The following is a 16749-nucleotide window of genomic DNA, read 5'->3' as shown; positions in this document are numbered from 1 at the left end:
TTACAATAACGTATACCAGTAATACAGTGTGGTTAAATATATGTAAACATATGCTTTTACAACAGGAACCAACACTACTCCTGCATTGTCCTGATTTAGAGTCTTAAGAGTTGTAGTCCTCAAAGGTTTTTCTTCAGGGATTCTTGTACTTTGCTGTTCAGTTTTTTCCTCAATCCTGACTCCCTCTCTATAGCAGGGGTTTAGGACATTCGTTGAGCTTCAGGGCTATTTCTAGCATTCTCAGGAACTAACTAAGGGTGTTTCTGTCCAGGACATTTGTGCAGGATGTTGGGAAACTGCACATTTAGGGAGACTTTACCAACTGGATGTCACTGTGCCATCTCTGGCACATATGGTGTTCAGTGTCATTTTTTTCTTAAAGATGCTGTAAAGCAAATTCCATGATTTGCTTCTCAGTACATTATATACTTGTGATATTCGTTGCTGAAAGCATGTGCAAAGCTTTGTCGCACTGAAATGTGGAGTTAGACCAGTGAACAGTTTCTCACCCGTTTTCAGCTCAGGTTTTGTATAGGCGGTGCAAAACCCAACCTATCTACGTTACAGCCATCTATCTATGTCAGATCACAGACGGTTGCATTCTGTTACTCAGCTGGTACGATGCAAAGACAAAGTAATTAAAACACATAAAACACTCAGAGACTGCAGGTATGGTTGTTCTGATATCTGCAATTGATTTAGCTAGTGTTGCTGTTGTTGCTAAATTAAATAAAGTTGAGGGGGCGGAGCTTCAGCTCCTTCAGGCGACACGTCCCCCCAGTCTCAAGCAGAGAAGACTGCTGATTTTCTCACAATTTCAAAGCCTAATTTAATTTAATACTTGTCTGTTTTTTTACCATTCGAATTTGGATGGGTAGTAAACAACACATTCTTCTGTGCTGTGATGAACTTAAAACTAATTTTCAATTCCACTTTACAGCATCATTTAACTAAATTTTTGGTGGACCTGTGTTTTGGTGGTCTGTGTTTTTTTACCATTCGAATTTGGATGGGTAGTAAACAACACATTCTTCTGTGCTGTGATGAACTTAAAACTAATTTTCAATTCCACTTTACAGCATCATTTAACTGAATTTTTGGTGGACCACATCTGTCATAATGAGCTTCGGTAAACATATCTGCAATACGTGTTTCCTTCTTTCCTTTCCCATAGTGAGATACCAAGCGGAGTTAAGGACATGAACAGACCATCACGTCTGACGTGGTGTCATGGGTGGCACTGTGGTCAGTCCTGTCTGAGGCGTTTCCCATCGTCAGATTCCCTACACACGGCTCAGAGAATAAGGGTACAGCAACGTACAGTAAGTAACCTAACGTTTTCTTCTACATCTGACTTTTGACTTTTAGATTAAATCAATGACAACTCATTCGCTGTCTGTCTACAACGATGGAACAACCATTCAAAAAGTACAAAAGAAAACCCTTTCTTTAATAGTTACAGTTAGGTCATGCCTTGCAAAATAAAAAAATCTATTGAGTTTACAACCTGGTCACCCTAGAAAGATGATTGCTTAATCTGTCTCCCGCTAAAGGTTGGAATCGTCATGGAGATGATCACATTGGACAGTCGTACACGTGGATGGCACGGTCATCGCCTGCAGATACAATCTTGGATCCAGTGGCGTTGTATTTCACACTCCAAACCTGAAGGGGGAAAACATATGAATGATGGGTCTTAACACCGCACTGAACCTATTTTGTGTATCAAAAAACAAATTGAATTAATATTCGATCATGGGGGGTAGGTTTTATTTCTTAATTTGCATTCCTGTAAACAATATGAACCAATATTATGAAGAAACAATTTAAAAAAAAAAAAGATTTTGAACAGAGATATAGTGAGCATGAAATTTCTCACCTGGTCCTGATGGTCAAAGAATGTGTTAACACATGCTCTTGAGCTTGCATCCCAAACTTTGACACTTTTGTCTGAAGAACTGAGGAGGAAAGAGAAAAAGCACAAAAACTAAAACTATCAGCATCAGACATAACAAATTAGGTTCATGCAGTATTACAGAAACATTATTTGTAATGCAAACCAAATTAAATACTTGTGTAATGTCAACAGACTTATCTCTATAACAGACAAATCATCTCAACAGTGTTTTTGTGGGGGGTTAATAAAGGTATGGGCATATGGATACTTTAATTGGCCATTTCAAATGTGTATTTTAATGTAGCCATAATGTGTATTACCTGGACACAAAATGCGTGTCATCTGGCGAGAAAGCGACACTAAGTACCCAGGATGCGTGGCCGCTTAGAGTAGCTGCCAAATTAGCATGTTGCCTGTAAAAAAATAAATGTTGATAATTTCAGTAACTTAATCCTTTGCCCCTAATAAATTTAAGGCATTTGTATGTGAAAAAATATATTTACAATTAAGCTAAGGTTTTAAAATCTAAATTTGTACTTACACATCATAAATCTTAATGTAGCCGTCATCTGAAGCAGTTACCAAGAGCTGGGAGTCTGGGGAGAATGTCAGTGATCTTATAGGCATGGCATGACCTGGAGAGATTGTGAAGGAGGCAGACCAGGTGTCAAGACATCAAGCCCAGCTGCGTGTTAACACAATACAGTAACTGAGAACGCACAGCTAGTAAAATCACATCTTATCTAAAGAAACAGGACAGGTAATGAGATTGAAGCTGACAGGTAATGAGATTGAAGCTGACAATGTCAAAAGGTCTTATATTTATAGTGGAGGCACACAATTAAAACGAATGTTCAATGACTAAAGAATTTATGAGCATACAATGCAGTATCCTTCTCTACTTGTAATTGTAATGCAGTCTACATGTCAAAATGAACATACCTTCCAGTGTATGCAGAAGTTTTCCAGTGGCAATGTCAAAGATATTGATGATTCCATCTATAGCTCCACTGGCCAAGTACTTTCCATCTGGACTCTAAAAAAGAAACTGGGATTTAGTCTAACTTGGAAGTCAAAGCTTTTGATCGCCCATACTCCCACTTGTCTAGGGAACTGTACAACCAAATATTTTTTGTTGTAGTCACATACACTTCATTTTGTCATTTTAAAGAGTGTTATATCTCTACGTGCATAACCATATTTCTCAACCATGACCACAATCATTTTAAGCCTTACTGCAATGCCTTCATTAGATAATTTAAGGTATTCAGCCGGATGTAAAGATTGTAAAAACTCTAATAGACCAGGTCTCAAACACTAAATCCAGCTTGGAAACAAGCATAGAGGCTTATTTCCAAATATCAACCGAGCAGCTACTCAGGACTGGTTGCGATGGTTTGCCATACCCATTGTCAGACAATAACTATTTCATTTGGGGATCGATGTTTCATCAAAATATGCAATATGCAAATGTGAAAAAATGGGGGGGACTTGACGTCATCTTACATATGCTATACTAAGAATGAATTTCCCTCTGGTATCCAAGGAATACTCTTTCTTGCCGCTTTCCACCCCAAATATGTTGACTTTTCCAAGATGGCTGCCTGTGGCGATGTATTTGGAGTCTGGAGAGAAGGCCACTGTCCAAGCATCAACTGTAATAGCAAAAACATACAACCATAAACCTTTCAATACAAATATGGAAGTCACTGAGGAAAAAAAGCCTAAGTAATATAATGTTCTAACAAGTTTGTGGTTGATCCAGTTGTTATTAAATATGGAGCTAAATAGCCAGATAACTGTCCCAAACCAAACTCCAGATACAGTAATTCCAACAACTTTCCCTCCAATTTAAACAGAAACTACCACATGCAATGTTTTTAGGTCTCCATCACTGTAGAACTCTTTCGAACACGCAGCATAAAAGCATTAAAAAAATCACAGGTTGACCAATGCTACACATTGCAAACTGAAAGTGGTTGAGCTGATGACAGTAGTGGTTTCTTTGAGCCCAGCCAAAGGTGTTCTCTTTATTCTCTCCAATGCTCTCGGTCACATAAAAATGTTACACGAATTGTGTGCTAATCTTACTTGCAAAAATAACTTTAAAGCACAAACCCTGGTCTCTGTTGCCTGACAGCTCGATGTCTGAATTTAGGAATGATCGTATTCCATTTTAAATTAACCACCCCATGTCTTCACTGGTTTAAAAAATACATAAACGATTAAGGGGAAGTGCTTTAGTGGGGATTTTACCTGGACCAGCATCCATAGACTTGATCTGCTTGCCAGACTCCAGGTCCCAGAGGCGGATGTGGGCATCCAGGGAGCTGGAGGCGGCGATCGCTCCATTGTGACTGATGTCCACAGACACCACGCCTAGCTGGTGGCCCTCCAAACTCCACTGCAACTCCAGCTTCTCATCTGACCTGAATGTAAATGAACATAGAGCTAAGAGAACTTAATTGAATAATACTGATTTGTCTTTTCGAATATTTGAAGAACCATTACTTTCTGGATGCTATCTGCTCAATTCACAGAGAAGCAACATTAACAAGAAGCTATACATGTCATGGTGGTGGATATATGGGAGATTAGGCTTTCCTTAAGATCGCACATGAATCGTCAATCTTTGCATTACGTTGACAATACAGTTGGCTAAATCACAATTTACCATTTCCAGACTTTCACCATATCATCCAGAGAGCCTGTGACAAGAGTTTCAGACCCATCTTTTTCACTTCTACCCCAAGCAGCAGTCCAGATTGCATCATCATGGGCTGTCAGAAAGAAAAAAAAGAATGCAGGAACTCAGATCTTTATATCCTTGTACCTCGATGAACATATGTTTATTCATTTATTTAGTTTGATGTATCAATGAAGAAAAAAATACTGCCTTTATCATGTTAAATATTCCAAGCTCCAAATAGCTTTCTAGCTACCTAGAGGAAGACAGTTTTGGGGTGTTGCGGTATTCTTACTCACCATGCTCTTGCTTAAACAGAATGCTGTACTGAAATTACAAGAAAACATTGCTGCAATGAATAACTAATTGTAAGCACAAAGATACCTAGCTATCATATTGCCACACCCCAGTACAATCACTTACTTGAGTGCTCATTGTTGATCTTTCGAGACGTTGTTGAGTAAAGGTAGCCTATACACTGAAAAATAAAAGGTAAAGTGGTTCAGTCACGAAATGTGACTAGCTCTCCTCAGAGCCATGTAGAGACATGGCATCTCTACATGGCTCTGGCTCCACTGACTATTTTGATAAGCTAACAAGCTATAAGGGGTATATAACTAATACCCCTTAGTATTAGTTAGACTTTGTACCTTTAGTATAGTTAGACCACATATTTAAGTTTTAAGATTCCTATATGTGTAATGTATGCACCTTCCTGCCAAAGTAAATTCCTTGTCTGTGCAAACTTTCATGGCGAATAAAACCCTTTCTGATTCTGACAGTGTGGACAACAGAATGCATACATTTTTGGACTAAGCTGTGGCAAAGTAACTAAATGGCAAAATAACTCGAATAACTGTCGCAAAGCAGCGAAGTGTTTAATCAAACGCTCACTATGCCTGGTCGTGCCTGCTTGAGAGCTAATGAATCTTTCACCGGAATCGTTCCACATTTCAAATTATTTACAATGTGGATGTGTCATTGGCGACACCAAACTCTTTCAATGGCACAAGTTTTCAGTTGTTTCAGTGGAAGAGTATGGTGTCACCCGAAAAACATCCACTTTGAATTTTATAAAGATAGGCTACTGATGCTAGGATTTAATACGGTTGCTATTACCCACTAGTTTCAGTTATATTGCTGTTGGTCAGTCTTAAATGTTTGTGTTGTCTACGTACAGTGCAGTGAGTGAAGAGCGAGCTAGCTACTTAGCTAGAACGAGTTGTATTGACTTCTTCTAGCTAGCTTTACTAACGGTAGGCTAAGCAAATAAATCCAGTTACTTCTAAATGAAACTCAAAGCAAATCTATTTGCATATTAATATACTAGCCAGAATTTCTCCGTACCATTAGTTTGATGTATATACTTCACCTTATACTGCATGTAAAATGTAGTAAAGAGACGTATGATGAGATTGTGTCGCAAAATGTATAAACAGTTTTGTAAAGGTGTCGGGGCTTGTGTCGCCTGACTGATGACGTCAGAAGCTTCAAATTTCGGCGCTGAGAATGGTATTTCAACTCTGGTACACAAACACACAAACACACACACACAATCATTTGTTTGAGCTAACTGGCTCATAATCCCACAGGGCTGCGGAGCTGTCCGCTAAACTATTGGTGTGCGATTATCTTACTAAATTGTGATATGTCTTCCCAAACACCGCCGGCATGTACAGGGAAATAAATCGAAATACCATTGGAGCGTACGGAAGAACGTAAGCCTTTGCGAGCGCCAGACCTGAGAACAACACTCATCAAACCATGTAGACTACTAGTGATAACGGTCAGGTTAACCTTCTCATGATACTAAAATAATAAATCAAATCATCTGCAACTGCAACGAGTTACAAAAGTAGTTGCCTATTATTGCGATGATACCGGTGACATGTATTATTATTATTTTTGACAAGTAACAAGTAGACAAGCTATGAGGCTGCATCCTCTGACGTTCCGCATAGTAGCTGCCTGTGGGTATAACGGTAGAAGTTCCATGCATGGGAATATATTATGTGTCCTTATCTTAAAAGGTGGAATTACTTGTTTTAAGTGTTGTAATGTTTAGTACTGATAGAATCAGGACTCCTATTTTGAAATGATCTGTAAACCGGAAACCAGTGGAAATGTACCTGACGGTTGATCAGAGCCATAGAAAAAGTTTTTCTATGGCTCTGCGGTTGATGACAGTTGAATAAAAAACTCAAGAACTCGCGGACGTTGTATATATCGGGTAATACTTTATAGGATAAAGTACAAGACAGTACAAGTGTCAAATGTTATAATAGAAGAAGAACACCTCAACATGTCAAAGAGATGTGAATTTAGCTGGACGGTAATAGTTTTGACATGTCAACACAAAGACAGCGTCTATGCTTTTCAAAGAGGTGAGCTCATACTACATATTATTATCAATCTGAAAAATACACCTTACTGTAGCCTAGGTCTAAAATAAATATATGTGGCCAACGCATTTACCAATTAACTTATATTATTAGGTAATTTGTTGTCAATTTCAGAAGTCCAACATCGCTGGATTTCCTGGTTTTTCAAACCAGGAAACTTTAGCCTACTCGCGACTGTTTCCTAGCGGTCTAACCCTATAGTTGTAAAAAAAAATCTACATACATAAGATTAATCATGTGAGATATCAGTTGTATAAACAATTGAAAAAAATCTACAAATAATTCTCTAAAGCCAACATGAGCTATATATAGGAATGCCCGATTGTTTGTTTATGTGTATTATTAGTGCTACAGGAAACATCTTTACATTTACAAATACATCGTGTGAACTAATCTGTATGTGTTTTTCTCAGAGCTAGAGTTGAGACAGCAGCGTGGATGTATTCCAAAACGGACATTGTTGCTCACTGTGTCAGACCCTCTGCAGCGCCTGGGTAGTGGAGGGGCTACATTCAATGCACTACTGGTGGCTGCTGAACATCTAAGCGCCAGAGCAGGATACACTGTGAGTGACATCACACAATTCCCCAAACATTGCATTGAGCAGTAAAACAACATACAAAAATACAGAATTCTGAAGGGATGCTTAAAATGTGCAAAAACAATGTTTAGGCAGCCATAAGTTTGTGAGTGTTAGTGAGGAGAGAAAAAGTCTGTTGCTTTGATGCGTGTTTAGGATTATTTTAGCAAGAGACCCAAAGCTGAGGGACCGTTTGTTCAATTATCCTCTAGTAAACTAATAGTTATTTCTTTGTTCATAGGTTGTTACTGCAGACGTACTTGATGATGCTCACATTCTCATCCTGCACACGGTGAGGCCAGCAGGAGACTGAATCTTGAACAGACGCTGGAATTTTTCATAGGAAGTGTTTTTCACACTACATAGGATGTCCAGTATCTGTTTTCCATAATATTTCTAGCTTCTCCTCTCCTCTCTCTCCGTCTGTCTGCAGGGGCGGGACTTTCCCTTCGATAGCTGTGGAAGAGCATTATGTTGGATGCCTATCGAAAAGACATCTCAGATTGTACAAGGTCCTATCTGCTGTTTGGATATGTTGCTGGACACTCTCTCCAACCAGGTCTGCTATTATCCAAATTTTAGAATAGTTCTATAGGGGAATTAATTTCCTCAAACTAGTTTATTCACAAAGACTAGAATCCAGACCAGCCCTTTATTTTAGCGTAACTACTTGTTTAATAAACTTGGATATGCAAAACCACTGAAGCAGATTTCTTGTTCAGCACATTAAGTATCACATGCCTCCTCTGTCAAATTGGATATTTAAGTTTATTAAAACATTTCAACATCATATCAGTACTTCACATCTTACTTCAATTTTTTATTTTCGTAGCTATTATATGTTGTGTTTAAGTTGTTACTGGGGACATGACTCAGGTTCCTGCAATTGAGAAATGTTTTTTGTTGCTCAAACTTATGTTTGTTCTTATGTCTGTGTTTCTTTACTTCCACATGTAGGTATGTCCTGGTTCTCCTGCGGGTGTTTGGGTTTGCAGCACAGATATGATCCTGACCATTCCTACTGCCCATGGTTAGATCTTCTTAGTGTTTACTTATTATTTATCATGCTTTTTCTGTAAGTCAAGTGGCTTTTATTGTCGTTTTATTGTTGTTTATTGTTGTATACATGGTACAGTACACAATGAATGAACGAAACAACACATATGGCGCTATATAAAACAGCCCAGAAATACACAAAACTACGTGCATTTCTGAACTACATAGAACTAAATAAGACCTTCCAACTTCTAGTGCAAGTGCACGTGCAAACATATGCAATAGGACAAACAAGTGCAACCGATTAAACAAGTAGTGCAAAAAGTACAGTACTCTTGTATCTTAATTGTTATGACATAGTAATTATGTTTTCCTTCCTTCTCAGTGATGACATGGGATGATTTTACCGGTGTTAGAGTGTTAGCGCTTCCTGGAGATGTTTCTTATGCCTCCAACCATGGAGTCTACCTTGCTGATGAACAGGTAGGACATTTGTACAATTGTACAAAATAACTTGGTTAAATAGAAGTCCTATGGTTATTACAGCATTAAAAAGGCTGCGAAAAAATTACATGATGGACTGCTATTTTATTCACAGGGTCGAGTGTGTGATATCATCTACAGAGGAACAAAAGACAGAATTCACCAAGCCACCCAACCCGATGGAAAGGTGCCTCTGGTAGGTGTTTACTCCCATCATGTGCTGGTACAGTATGTGGCGAAGGTCTCCAGTTATACGGTACCTTTGGAAGGTTCAGACCCCTTCACCTTTTCCACATTATGTATTGTTGTTAAACACATTTGAAATGGATTCAACAATTTACACAAAACCATAGGTTTCGGGGCCAATTTTCTTCAGCAAGGATGTGTCCGAGCGACTGTTGCAGACTTACGTGACCCCTCCCCTGGACGGGTGCACCTACATGGGCATGGATTCTGGTGCTCCACCCCTTCAGGTAGTATAGCTGCTCTTGAAAACGTACCATAGAATTGTATTTGTAGATGAAAAATGTAGATAAAGAAAAAGGTAGTATGAAAGTGAAATACGTCTTAAAGATACCCATGCTTTCCTTTCTGTCTTCTTGAACTTTCGTACTTCTGTGTATTATTCACAAAATAACCCGACGTTGATGTTTTGCCTCTTCTTGCCACACCCCTAGATCTCACTCTTCTTGGATGTGTTGATGTGTCTGTGCTCAAACCTGACAGAGTCAGACTTTATAAATGGAGAAAGGCTTGGCTGCAGTTCCCCCCTGGGGCCACAGGGGGCAGCGGTGACAAGCGCAAGAGCTGTACTGTGGAAGATACTGAGGGGAATCCCTCTTACAATGGGTACATATATAGTTTTTCCTTCACTCTATCCTTATATAAATGTATCCATACTTCATGGGAGTTGTGTTTTAATGTGTGATGAATTTGTTATGGATGGCATTGTTTTCAGTTTATGTTCCAGGAGGTTGCTATGACTACCTGACCATGTCAGGACGAGCGCATATAGATCGCCTGACAAAGGCGGGGACAGTGAGAGACACCCTTTCACACATAGAGGTAAACGTTCTCATTGTTAGTAAAGTCGCATTGTTAGTTATAAAGTTATCTATCTAGTTTAGGAGAGAAGAGATATAGATAGAGAAGAGTTAGCATGGGTTAGAGATGCATGAGTTGATTTTAGAATAGTAGAATAGAGACTTAATCAATGATGTCACAGCCATAAAAGCATTCAGCAGGATGAAGGTGGCCTGCCTAGGAACATAAATTGAAGGAGCGGGTATTTTTTGTATGTTTATTGAAAATAAATGTAATGTTTCAAATGTAAATTGAAAGTGTATGTGTGTATGTTCATTGATTATTTCCTTTCCACTCCCTATTGTCCAGAATGGCCAGTGTGTGAGTCAGGGCGGCAGGGTGATCAACTGTGTACTAGAGGGGGATGTCAGTTTAGCATCCAGGGCAGTGATCCAGCACTGTCACCTACAGGTAGGGCAGCACACCTACATTTGGACATGTTTTAATTTTATATCTTCTAACACTTCAACTCTTTCTTATGTAGGGTGGTGATTTGCCACAAGCACAAGCAAACATAATCCTGCAAAGCTCGGTTGATTAGAAACCAAACCATACTGCTAACTAAAATAAAGTACACTTACTAGTGGAATATTTGAGCTGTCTTCAAAACTCAGGAACATTTGACCCACATTGCTTCAGATGCTCACTAGGGGGAAATATGATTCCAGCCTCCTTTATAGCTGACCTTAAACTTGGAGGCCTAAGGACTCTCTTTTGTACACATTGTTAAATCTTTTGTATTAAAATTGTATTGTATCCTGCATCCCATAACAACCATTGACTACACAAATTAACCCTAACTGCAGGAATTACATTTTTCAACCTCACTAAATAAAGTTCCTATACCACTATATATGTGCTCCACAGGGCCCAATTGAAGTCCAATCTGGATGTTTACTATCAGGCCTCAAGGTGACTTCATCGCAAGCCCGTCATCTCGTCCTAAACAGTGACATCATCATTCAGGGACACCACATAAAGCTGGGAGAGTTAAAGCTCACTGTTTACACTGTGCTTGGGGCTCAAGATGACCTGGAGGTTAGCGTTTTTGTTTAGTCATTTTCCTCTGCAACACACCTCACAACAAGATGCCTCACAAGATGCCTCGCGAAAAGATGCCTGTAACCTTTAACACCTGGAATCAATAGAATGGAAAGCACATTTTGAAATGTTTTCTTTGATGGTGTGTTTTGGCCCATCCTTTTTCTCAATCTGTCCATCCCTCTCACGCCCATGCCTTCCCCAGTTATCCTCTGAGGACAGCACGGCCTCTTTCCTCAACCAACAGTGGAGCCACTTCTTCCATCGCACTGGGATACAGTAAGACTAATTCCTCCCCGCCAGGGATTATGATCTTGTAATACTACGAGGGAGTCAGGTGGCTGAGCGGTTAGGGAATCGGGCTAGTAATCTGAAGGTTGCCAGTTCGATTCCCGGCAGTGCCAAATGACATTGTGTCCTTGGGCAAGGCACTTGCCTCTTGCACAATCTTTGAAAATTATATCCGCTGGTAGAATTGACTATTTCTCCTCAGACCGGAGGAGCTATGGATGTCCGGTGACCATCGCTCCCTGCTGGAAGCTCGTCTGTTCCCAGTCTTCCAACCCAAAGGGGGCGCTGTGGACCTGGAGGGGGGTGCCTGCTGGCTGCTGGGTGGCCTGGGGTCACTAGAGCAATGGAGGACAGCGTGGAAGCTGTCTCTCAAGGAGGTGCTGTCCCTGACCGACCAGGAAGCAGAGCTAGGCTGGAGGGAGCAGTTGTTTTTTCTGGCGGGCAGGAGGAGGGTGACTGACATGCTGAAGGGCCGTAGCGACTGCAGTCTGCTGCCTAGCTTCAGGGCTATGGTGCTGGGAGGCCAACAGGGGGAGCTGCTGAGCACACTTGATGCCAGTAAGTGGGGTTATCAGACAAATCGTTTCCTAACATTACCTTTATAGTCTCTGTTAAAGGCATCTGAGCTCTAATGGCTTTGAGAAATTATTTGCTCTATAGTGCCCAGGCAGCATTCAACATAGACTTATAATGGAATATACATAAAAAACAAGCGCACAAAGAACTGTGATACATGCTACACATTAATACTACTGATGCTTTCCATGTCCATTTCCTTTCTTTCTCTTCAGTTGCAGCGAGCAGTACAGGGAACTTGGGAGTGGCTTCCAGGTGCCTGGCCAATATAGCGGATGTGCTAGGCTGTCTGGCCGGGGAGGGCAGGGGGGGTCTGAGGAGTGGGCCAGCTGCTAACCCTGCCTGGGGTTCTGCCTTCTCCCTCCTGGAACAAGGAGATTTGACAGCTGGTGTCCGGGCCCTGGCCACCGAGAGATGTAACTGGCTGAGCAGGTCAGGGATGGGGTTATTGGAATTAGTAGGAGGGCGGAGTATAGAGGTGTGTCCACCAGCGACATACAGGATGATACCATAAAGATTGTCAGTGTTGTTGTTGTGACAGGTTGCACGTCAACCTCTGCTCGGGTCACAGCCAACCAACAGAGGCCAGTACAACGGTGCTTATTCATGTCTTGCGTGGGTGGCTTGGTACTGGCCTGATCACGTCATTGATGAACCACACAATAGAGAAGTTGTTAAAAAAAACAAAAAGAGCTTACCCCAGATCTGCACCAAACATGAGTGATATGGAATGACTTGTAGTAGGAATTCCTTTGGATTAGTTTGTTTTGCTCTGAATTGTGCGATCTGGGTTCAGAAAGATATATGTTTTATTTGAATCAGGTACACGTATTTTGTGGTTCTATGACAGGGGTTTTGCTAATCAACAGTTTGTCAGATCCGTTTTACTACAGTACATGCTACTATGTGCCAAATGGTGGTTGCATGGTCAACTTGCAATTCACACAAACGGGAAGGGGAATAATCAACATCATTCTTGTTGTCGTTGTATCTCCTTTAAGCACCCTGGCATTTTCAACTCATAGTTTGTTTATAAATGGTACAGATCATAATTAAGGAATAATTATTAATGGATACAACAATTTCCTGAAGTTACACCTGTAGAACTATTGCTAACTGCTATTTATTACTATTGAATCCATCAACTTCTGTAAGTAGTGTTGACTGCCCCTTACAGGCCTGACCTGCTGGTACGAGCTGCACGCCACTATGAGGGAGCAGGACAGATACTTTTAAGGCAAGCTGTGAAGTCAGCCCAGAAATTTGTATCCATTGGTCATGGAGAGGCGCCACCCATTGGGGAGTGGCTGGAAGTGGAGTGTCCTGCCAGATTGGACCTTGCGGGTAAGTCAATGATAATTCCCTTTGAAGTCTTCCCCCCTCTCCACTTCTTCCAGTAGCTCTACACTACTTACCTTCCTAATCTTTATAGTCTACATTTTTTGTCAAAACAAACCTGCAACCACAGTGTGGCTAAAAGTGTACAATGTACAAACTCTGCTCATTTCCTGTTAAATTAAAGGGCCCAATGAGCAGTATGTTGAAATGTATATTTTGATTATTACTGTCATTTAGCTGATCATTATGCAGTTTTTTTGGTAGCCCTTTCTTATACCAATGACATATTTGCATACTTTTCCATGTACTGCCGTGTTCCCACAGGTGGATGGAGCGATACTCCACCCATAGCCTTCGAGCATGGCGGTTCTGTGGTGAACGTGGCTGTGAAGGTTGATGGGAAACGTCCCATTGGTGCCAGGGCCCGTCGCATCAAAGAGCCCCGCTTGGTACTGGTCAGCTCCAGCGGAGGGCAGGACTGTGGGGTTGCAAGGGAGATTGTTTGCGAGAATCTGGAGGATTTAAAGGACCACTGCCAACCTAATGCGCCTGGTGAGATTCTGATTACCAGCCGTGGATGAAGGCGTCACACTAACAGCCTAACCATATGACACATAAACGATCACACCAAGATATGAATCTATGTCATGTATGGTAGATTGGTTCATGCATTGAATATGAATGAAATGTGTTTAAAGTAAAGTCGAGGTGTGATGGTAAATATCTAATGGCAGGTGCCAATGATTGGTCTGTGGTCAACTCATATTGTTTGTGTGTGCATGTGCCCTGCATTGGGACATGTGGTGTTTCCCAGGTGCCCTGCTAAAGTCAGTGTGTGTGTGCAGTGGCCTGGTCACCTTCCCATCCCCCCAGTCCTTGCAAGAGCAGCTACTACAGCGCTGGGGTGGGGGGGTGGAGGTCCACAGCTGGTCCCTGCTGCCTCACGGATCAGGTCTAGGTAAGACTGGCACTTTGTCTTCTGGCTTTCTTGCAAGTATGTCAGGTATTTTATGATTTTCAGAGACACTATGCCACATTGTGGCAGTATGAAAAATCGTGGCATGTGTAGATTTCTTCTACAAAGTCATAAAGTGTCCAAAATATGTGCTGGGCTTTTTTCTCTCTATCATAACAATATACTGTAAGAATGTATATGTAACCAGTTGTAAAAAAATATATATATTGTAATAAAGCTACACCAAGGTAAAGAAAAAAAAGTTCACTGCTGTTCTCCTCTCTTGTAGGTACCAGTAGTATCCTGGCGGGGGCGGTGTTTGCAGCAGTGTATAGATGCACTGCTCGCACATACGACACAGACTCCCTCATTCACGCTGTGCTGCACCTGGAGCAGATGCTAACCACAGGTCTGAAAGTATACTGACCTCTACACACTAGAGAGACACACACTCCTGTTTACTGGATGGATGAATATCCAGAATATTGTCTCTCTTAACAACATAACTCTCCCTTTTATTCTCTTGCCTCTCCATCTTGTCTCAGGTGGTGGCTGGCAAGACCAAGTTGGAGGTTTAGTAGGAGGAGTTAAGTTGGCGCGCTCCAAAGCATGCCTGCCACTCCGTGTGGAAGTAGAGCGTCTTCCTGTCTCCCAGGACTTCCTGGTTTTGCTAAACCAACATCTCCTATTGGTTTACACAGGCAAAACACGGTTAGCAAGAAACCTGCTGCAGGTAAACCAATCCCATTTAGTCTCAAAGTCAATATCTGGACTCTATATCAGACTAGTAGAATACTTACTAAACAGAAGTATCTGTAAAAAGTTTGCTTCCCATTTCTCATACAACTTTCTCTTTACTTTGGACAGTGGAGGAAGCAATGCTTCTGCATATGATAACACATATCTGTCACATCAAGGAGTCAACCCTAATAACTCAAGCCTGAAAAGAACAGTGCTTTAAAGTAAAAACTTTTGCAACAGAACACATTTACAACACATTTAACAAAATACATTTTAGGCAAGCGCTTAATACCCCCAATGGTGTGATTGTGCAGGTATCATTCCTAGACTGGGAGCCCTGTGTGCATAACAACGGCTTCTTCTCCTCTCCCCTTGTCTTTTTCCCTGGTGCATCTGTAAAAACAGGAAATTCCCATAACCACAGTAATGCACACTAACTGAGAGGCTTTGCAAACACAGGTTTTTCCTTTCATTTTAAGTTCTTTGGATGGTGTAACGGAAATGAGGCAAGATAGCTCAATTTTCAGTGTTGTGAAAATGGCGTTTGTTGTTTGGCAGGACGTGGTGCGGAGCTGGTACAGTCGCCTGCCCATGATAGTGAAGAATGCTGAGCAGTTGGTGGACAATGCTGAAGAGTGTGCTTGTGCATGTACAGCTGGTGAGTGTAGAGGCCAAATTCTATTCCCAACTGTCCAATTTTCCATCTACTCACACTGTTTCTGAAAATGTACATTGGGCAGTATTCTGCCAATTCACATTGTCTTTTGACAACCTGTACATGCTAAATGTCAACAGGAATGGTAAAACCGTGAATGGTACAAGGTCTGACTCGCTCACTCTCTCACACACAAGGCTCTCTAGACAGACTGGGGCTGTGCCTGGATCGCTCGTGGCAGCAGAAGAAGGTGATGGCACCTGGATGTGAGCCTGTTGCTGTTCGTACCATGATGGATGCCTTACGCCCCTTGGTGTTGGGGCAGAGCCTAGCAGGGGCGGGCGGAGGGGGCTTCCTCTATCTCCTCACCCGCCAGCCTCTGCAAGGCGAGAGAGTGAGACAGGTCCTCAACAATACCCCAGTGAGTAGAAACTAAAAGTGGGGAAAAAAATTGTATGTTGCATAGTAAATTATAACAATCATTTTATGGGTAGGAAAGTGATCTAAAGATAATTACTCGAAATACCTAATTGTTCATCTGTCAGTGATACACATTTATAATACAATTTTTGTTTGATATGTCAGGGACATTAATTTTGTTAAGCAGCAGCAATAGCCCTGATAAGATAGTATTCATCTATAAGTTGATTAGTCTTTTTTCAGACAATTGTGCTGACAGACTACTGTGTCACAGGGTCTTGGAGACTTTAGTGTCCACTCAGTAGAGCTGGACATGGATGGGATATCACTGCTGAAGCCGTGCTGAAACCAAGACACCAACTTACTATCTCACTGAAGGAGGAATTCTAATAGGTACCCCACAAGGGACTACTTTTACAGCCAATTGTAACCAAGTACTGGTTTTCTATGGGATACAAGTCTAATTTGAAAGCACTAAAAAACATAACTCTTGTACTTCATTTTTTTTTTGTAATTTAACAGAGGCATCATTTTAGGAGGAATAATTGCTCCCAGTGACACATCTAGGTTGGGCTAATACAAACAGTTGGTTCTTATGTTTAAGG

The 16749-nt window shown here is 41.2% G+C and overlaps 2 protein-coding genes across 7 annotated transcripts; one reads left to right on the top strand and one right to left on the bottom strand.

The window, feature by feature from the left end:
* Positions 1–1429: 1429 nt before the first annotated feature.
* skic8 (SKI8 subunit of superkiller complex) lies at positions 1430–6075 on the bottom strand. Of its 4 annotated transcripts, none has more exons than XM_062461280.1 (11): positions 5931–6075; positions 5007–5061; positions 4883–4910; positions 4572–4677; positions 4154–4326; positions 3404–3552; positions 2840–2933; positions 2439–2532; positions 2218–2310; positions 1880–1958; positions 1430–1665 (listed from the first exon to the last, which is right to left on the bottom strand). In XM_062461280.1, the coding sequence occupies exons 2-11, from the start codon at positions 5016–5018 to the stop codon at positions 1576–1578; spliced, it is 918 nt and encodes a 305-aa protein (XP_062317264.1). In that variant the 5' UTR covers positions 5019–5061; positions 5931–6075; the 3' UTR covers positions 1430–1575. The 4 variants fall into 4 exon arrangements, with proteins under 4 accessions (XP_062317264.1, XP_062317265.1, XP_062317266.1 ...); XM_062461281.1 differs by having other exon boundaries at positions 5956–6057; XM_062461282.1 differs by lacking the exon at positions 5931–6075 and adding an exon at positions 5713–5904 and having other exon boundaries at positions 5007–5062.
* A 264-nt stretch (positions 6076–6339) lies between these two features.
* On the top strand, positions 6340–16701 carry LOC134020926 (L-fucose kinase). Of its 3 annotated transcripts, XM_062461273.1 has the most exons (24): positions 6340–6636; positions 6854–6967; positions 7399–7550; positions 7807–7857; positions 7999–8124; positions 8523–8595; positions 8947–9044; positions 9160–9240; positions 9398–9517; positions 9722–9893; positions 10003–10109; positions 10437–10538; positions 10995–11165; positions 11374–11447; positions 11662–12017; positions 12251–12467; positions 13213–13379; positions 13698–13925; positions 14188–14331; positions 14618–14737; positions 14874–15061; positions 15628–15727; positions 15922–16145; positions 16419–16701. In XM_062461273.1, the coding sequence occupies exons 2-24, from the start codon at positions 6886–6888 to the stop codon at positions 16488–16490; spliced, it is 3225 nt and encodes a 1074-aa protein (XP_062317257.1). In that variant the 5' UTR covers positions 6340–6636; positions 6854–6885; the 3' UTR covers positions 16491–16701. The 3 variants fall into 3 exon arrangements, with proteins under 3 accessions (XP_062317257.1, XP_062317256.1, XP_062317258.1); XM_062461272.1 differs by lacking the exon at positions 6340–6636 and having other exon boundaries at positions 6726–6967; XM_062461274.1 differs by lacking the exons at positions 6340–6636; positions 6854–6967; positions 8523–8595 and having other exon boundaries at positions 7461–7550.
* The last annotated feature ends 48 nt before the right edge of the window (positions 16702–16749 follow it).

Source organism: Osmerus eperlanus, chromosome 5 (genome assembly GCF_963692335.1).
Source record: "Osmerus eperlanus chromosome 5, fOsmEpe2.1, whole genome shotgun sequence".
NCBI lineage: Eukaryota > Metazoa > Chordata > Actinopteri > Osmeriformes > Osmeridae > Osmerus > Osmerus eperlanus.
The sequence above is the reverse complement of the archived record's forward strand: the minus strand, read 5'-3'. Positions and strand labels throughout refer to the sequence as shown.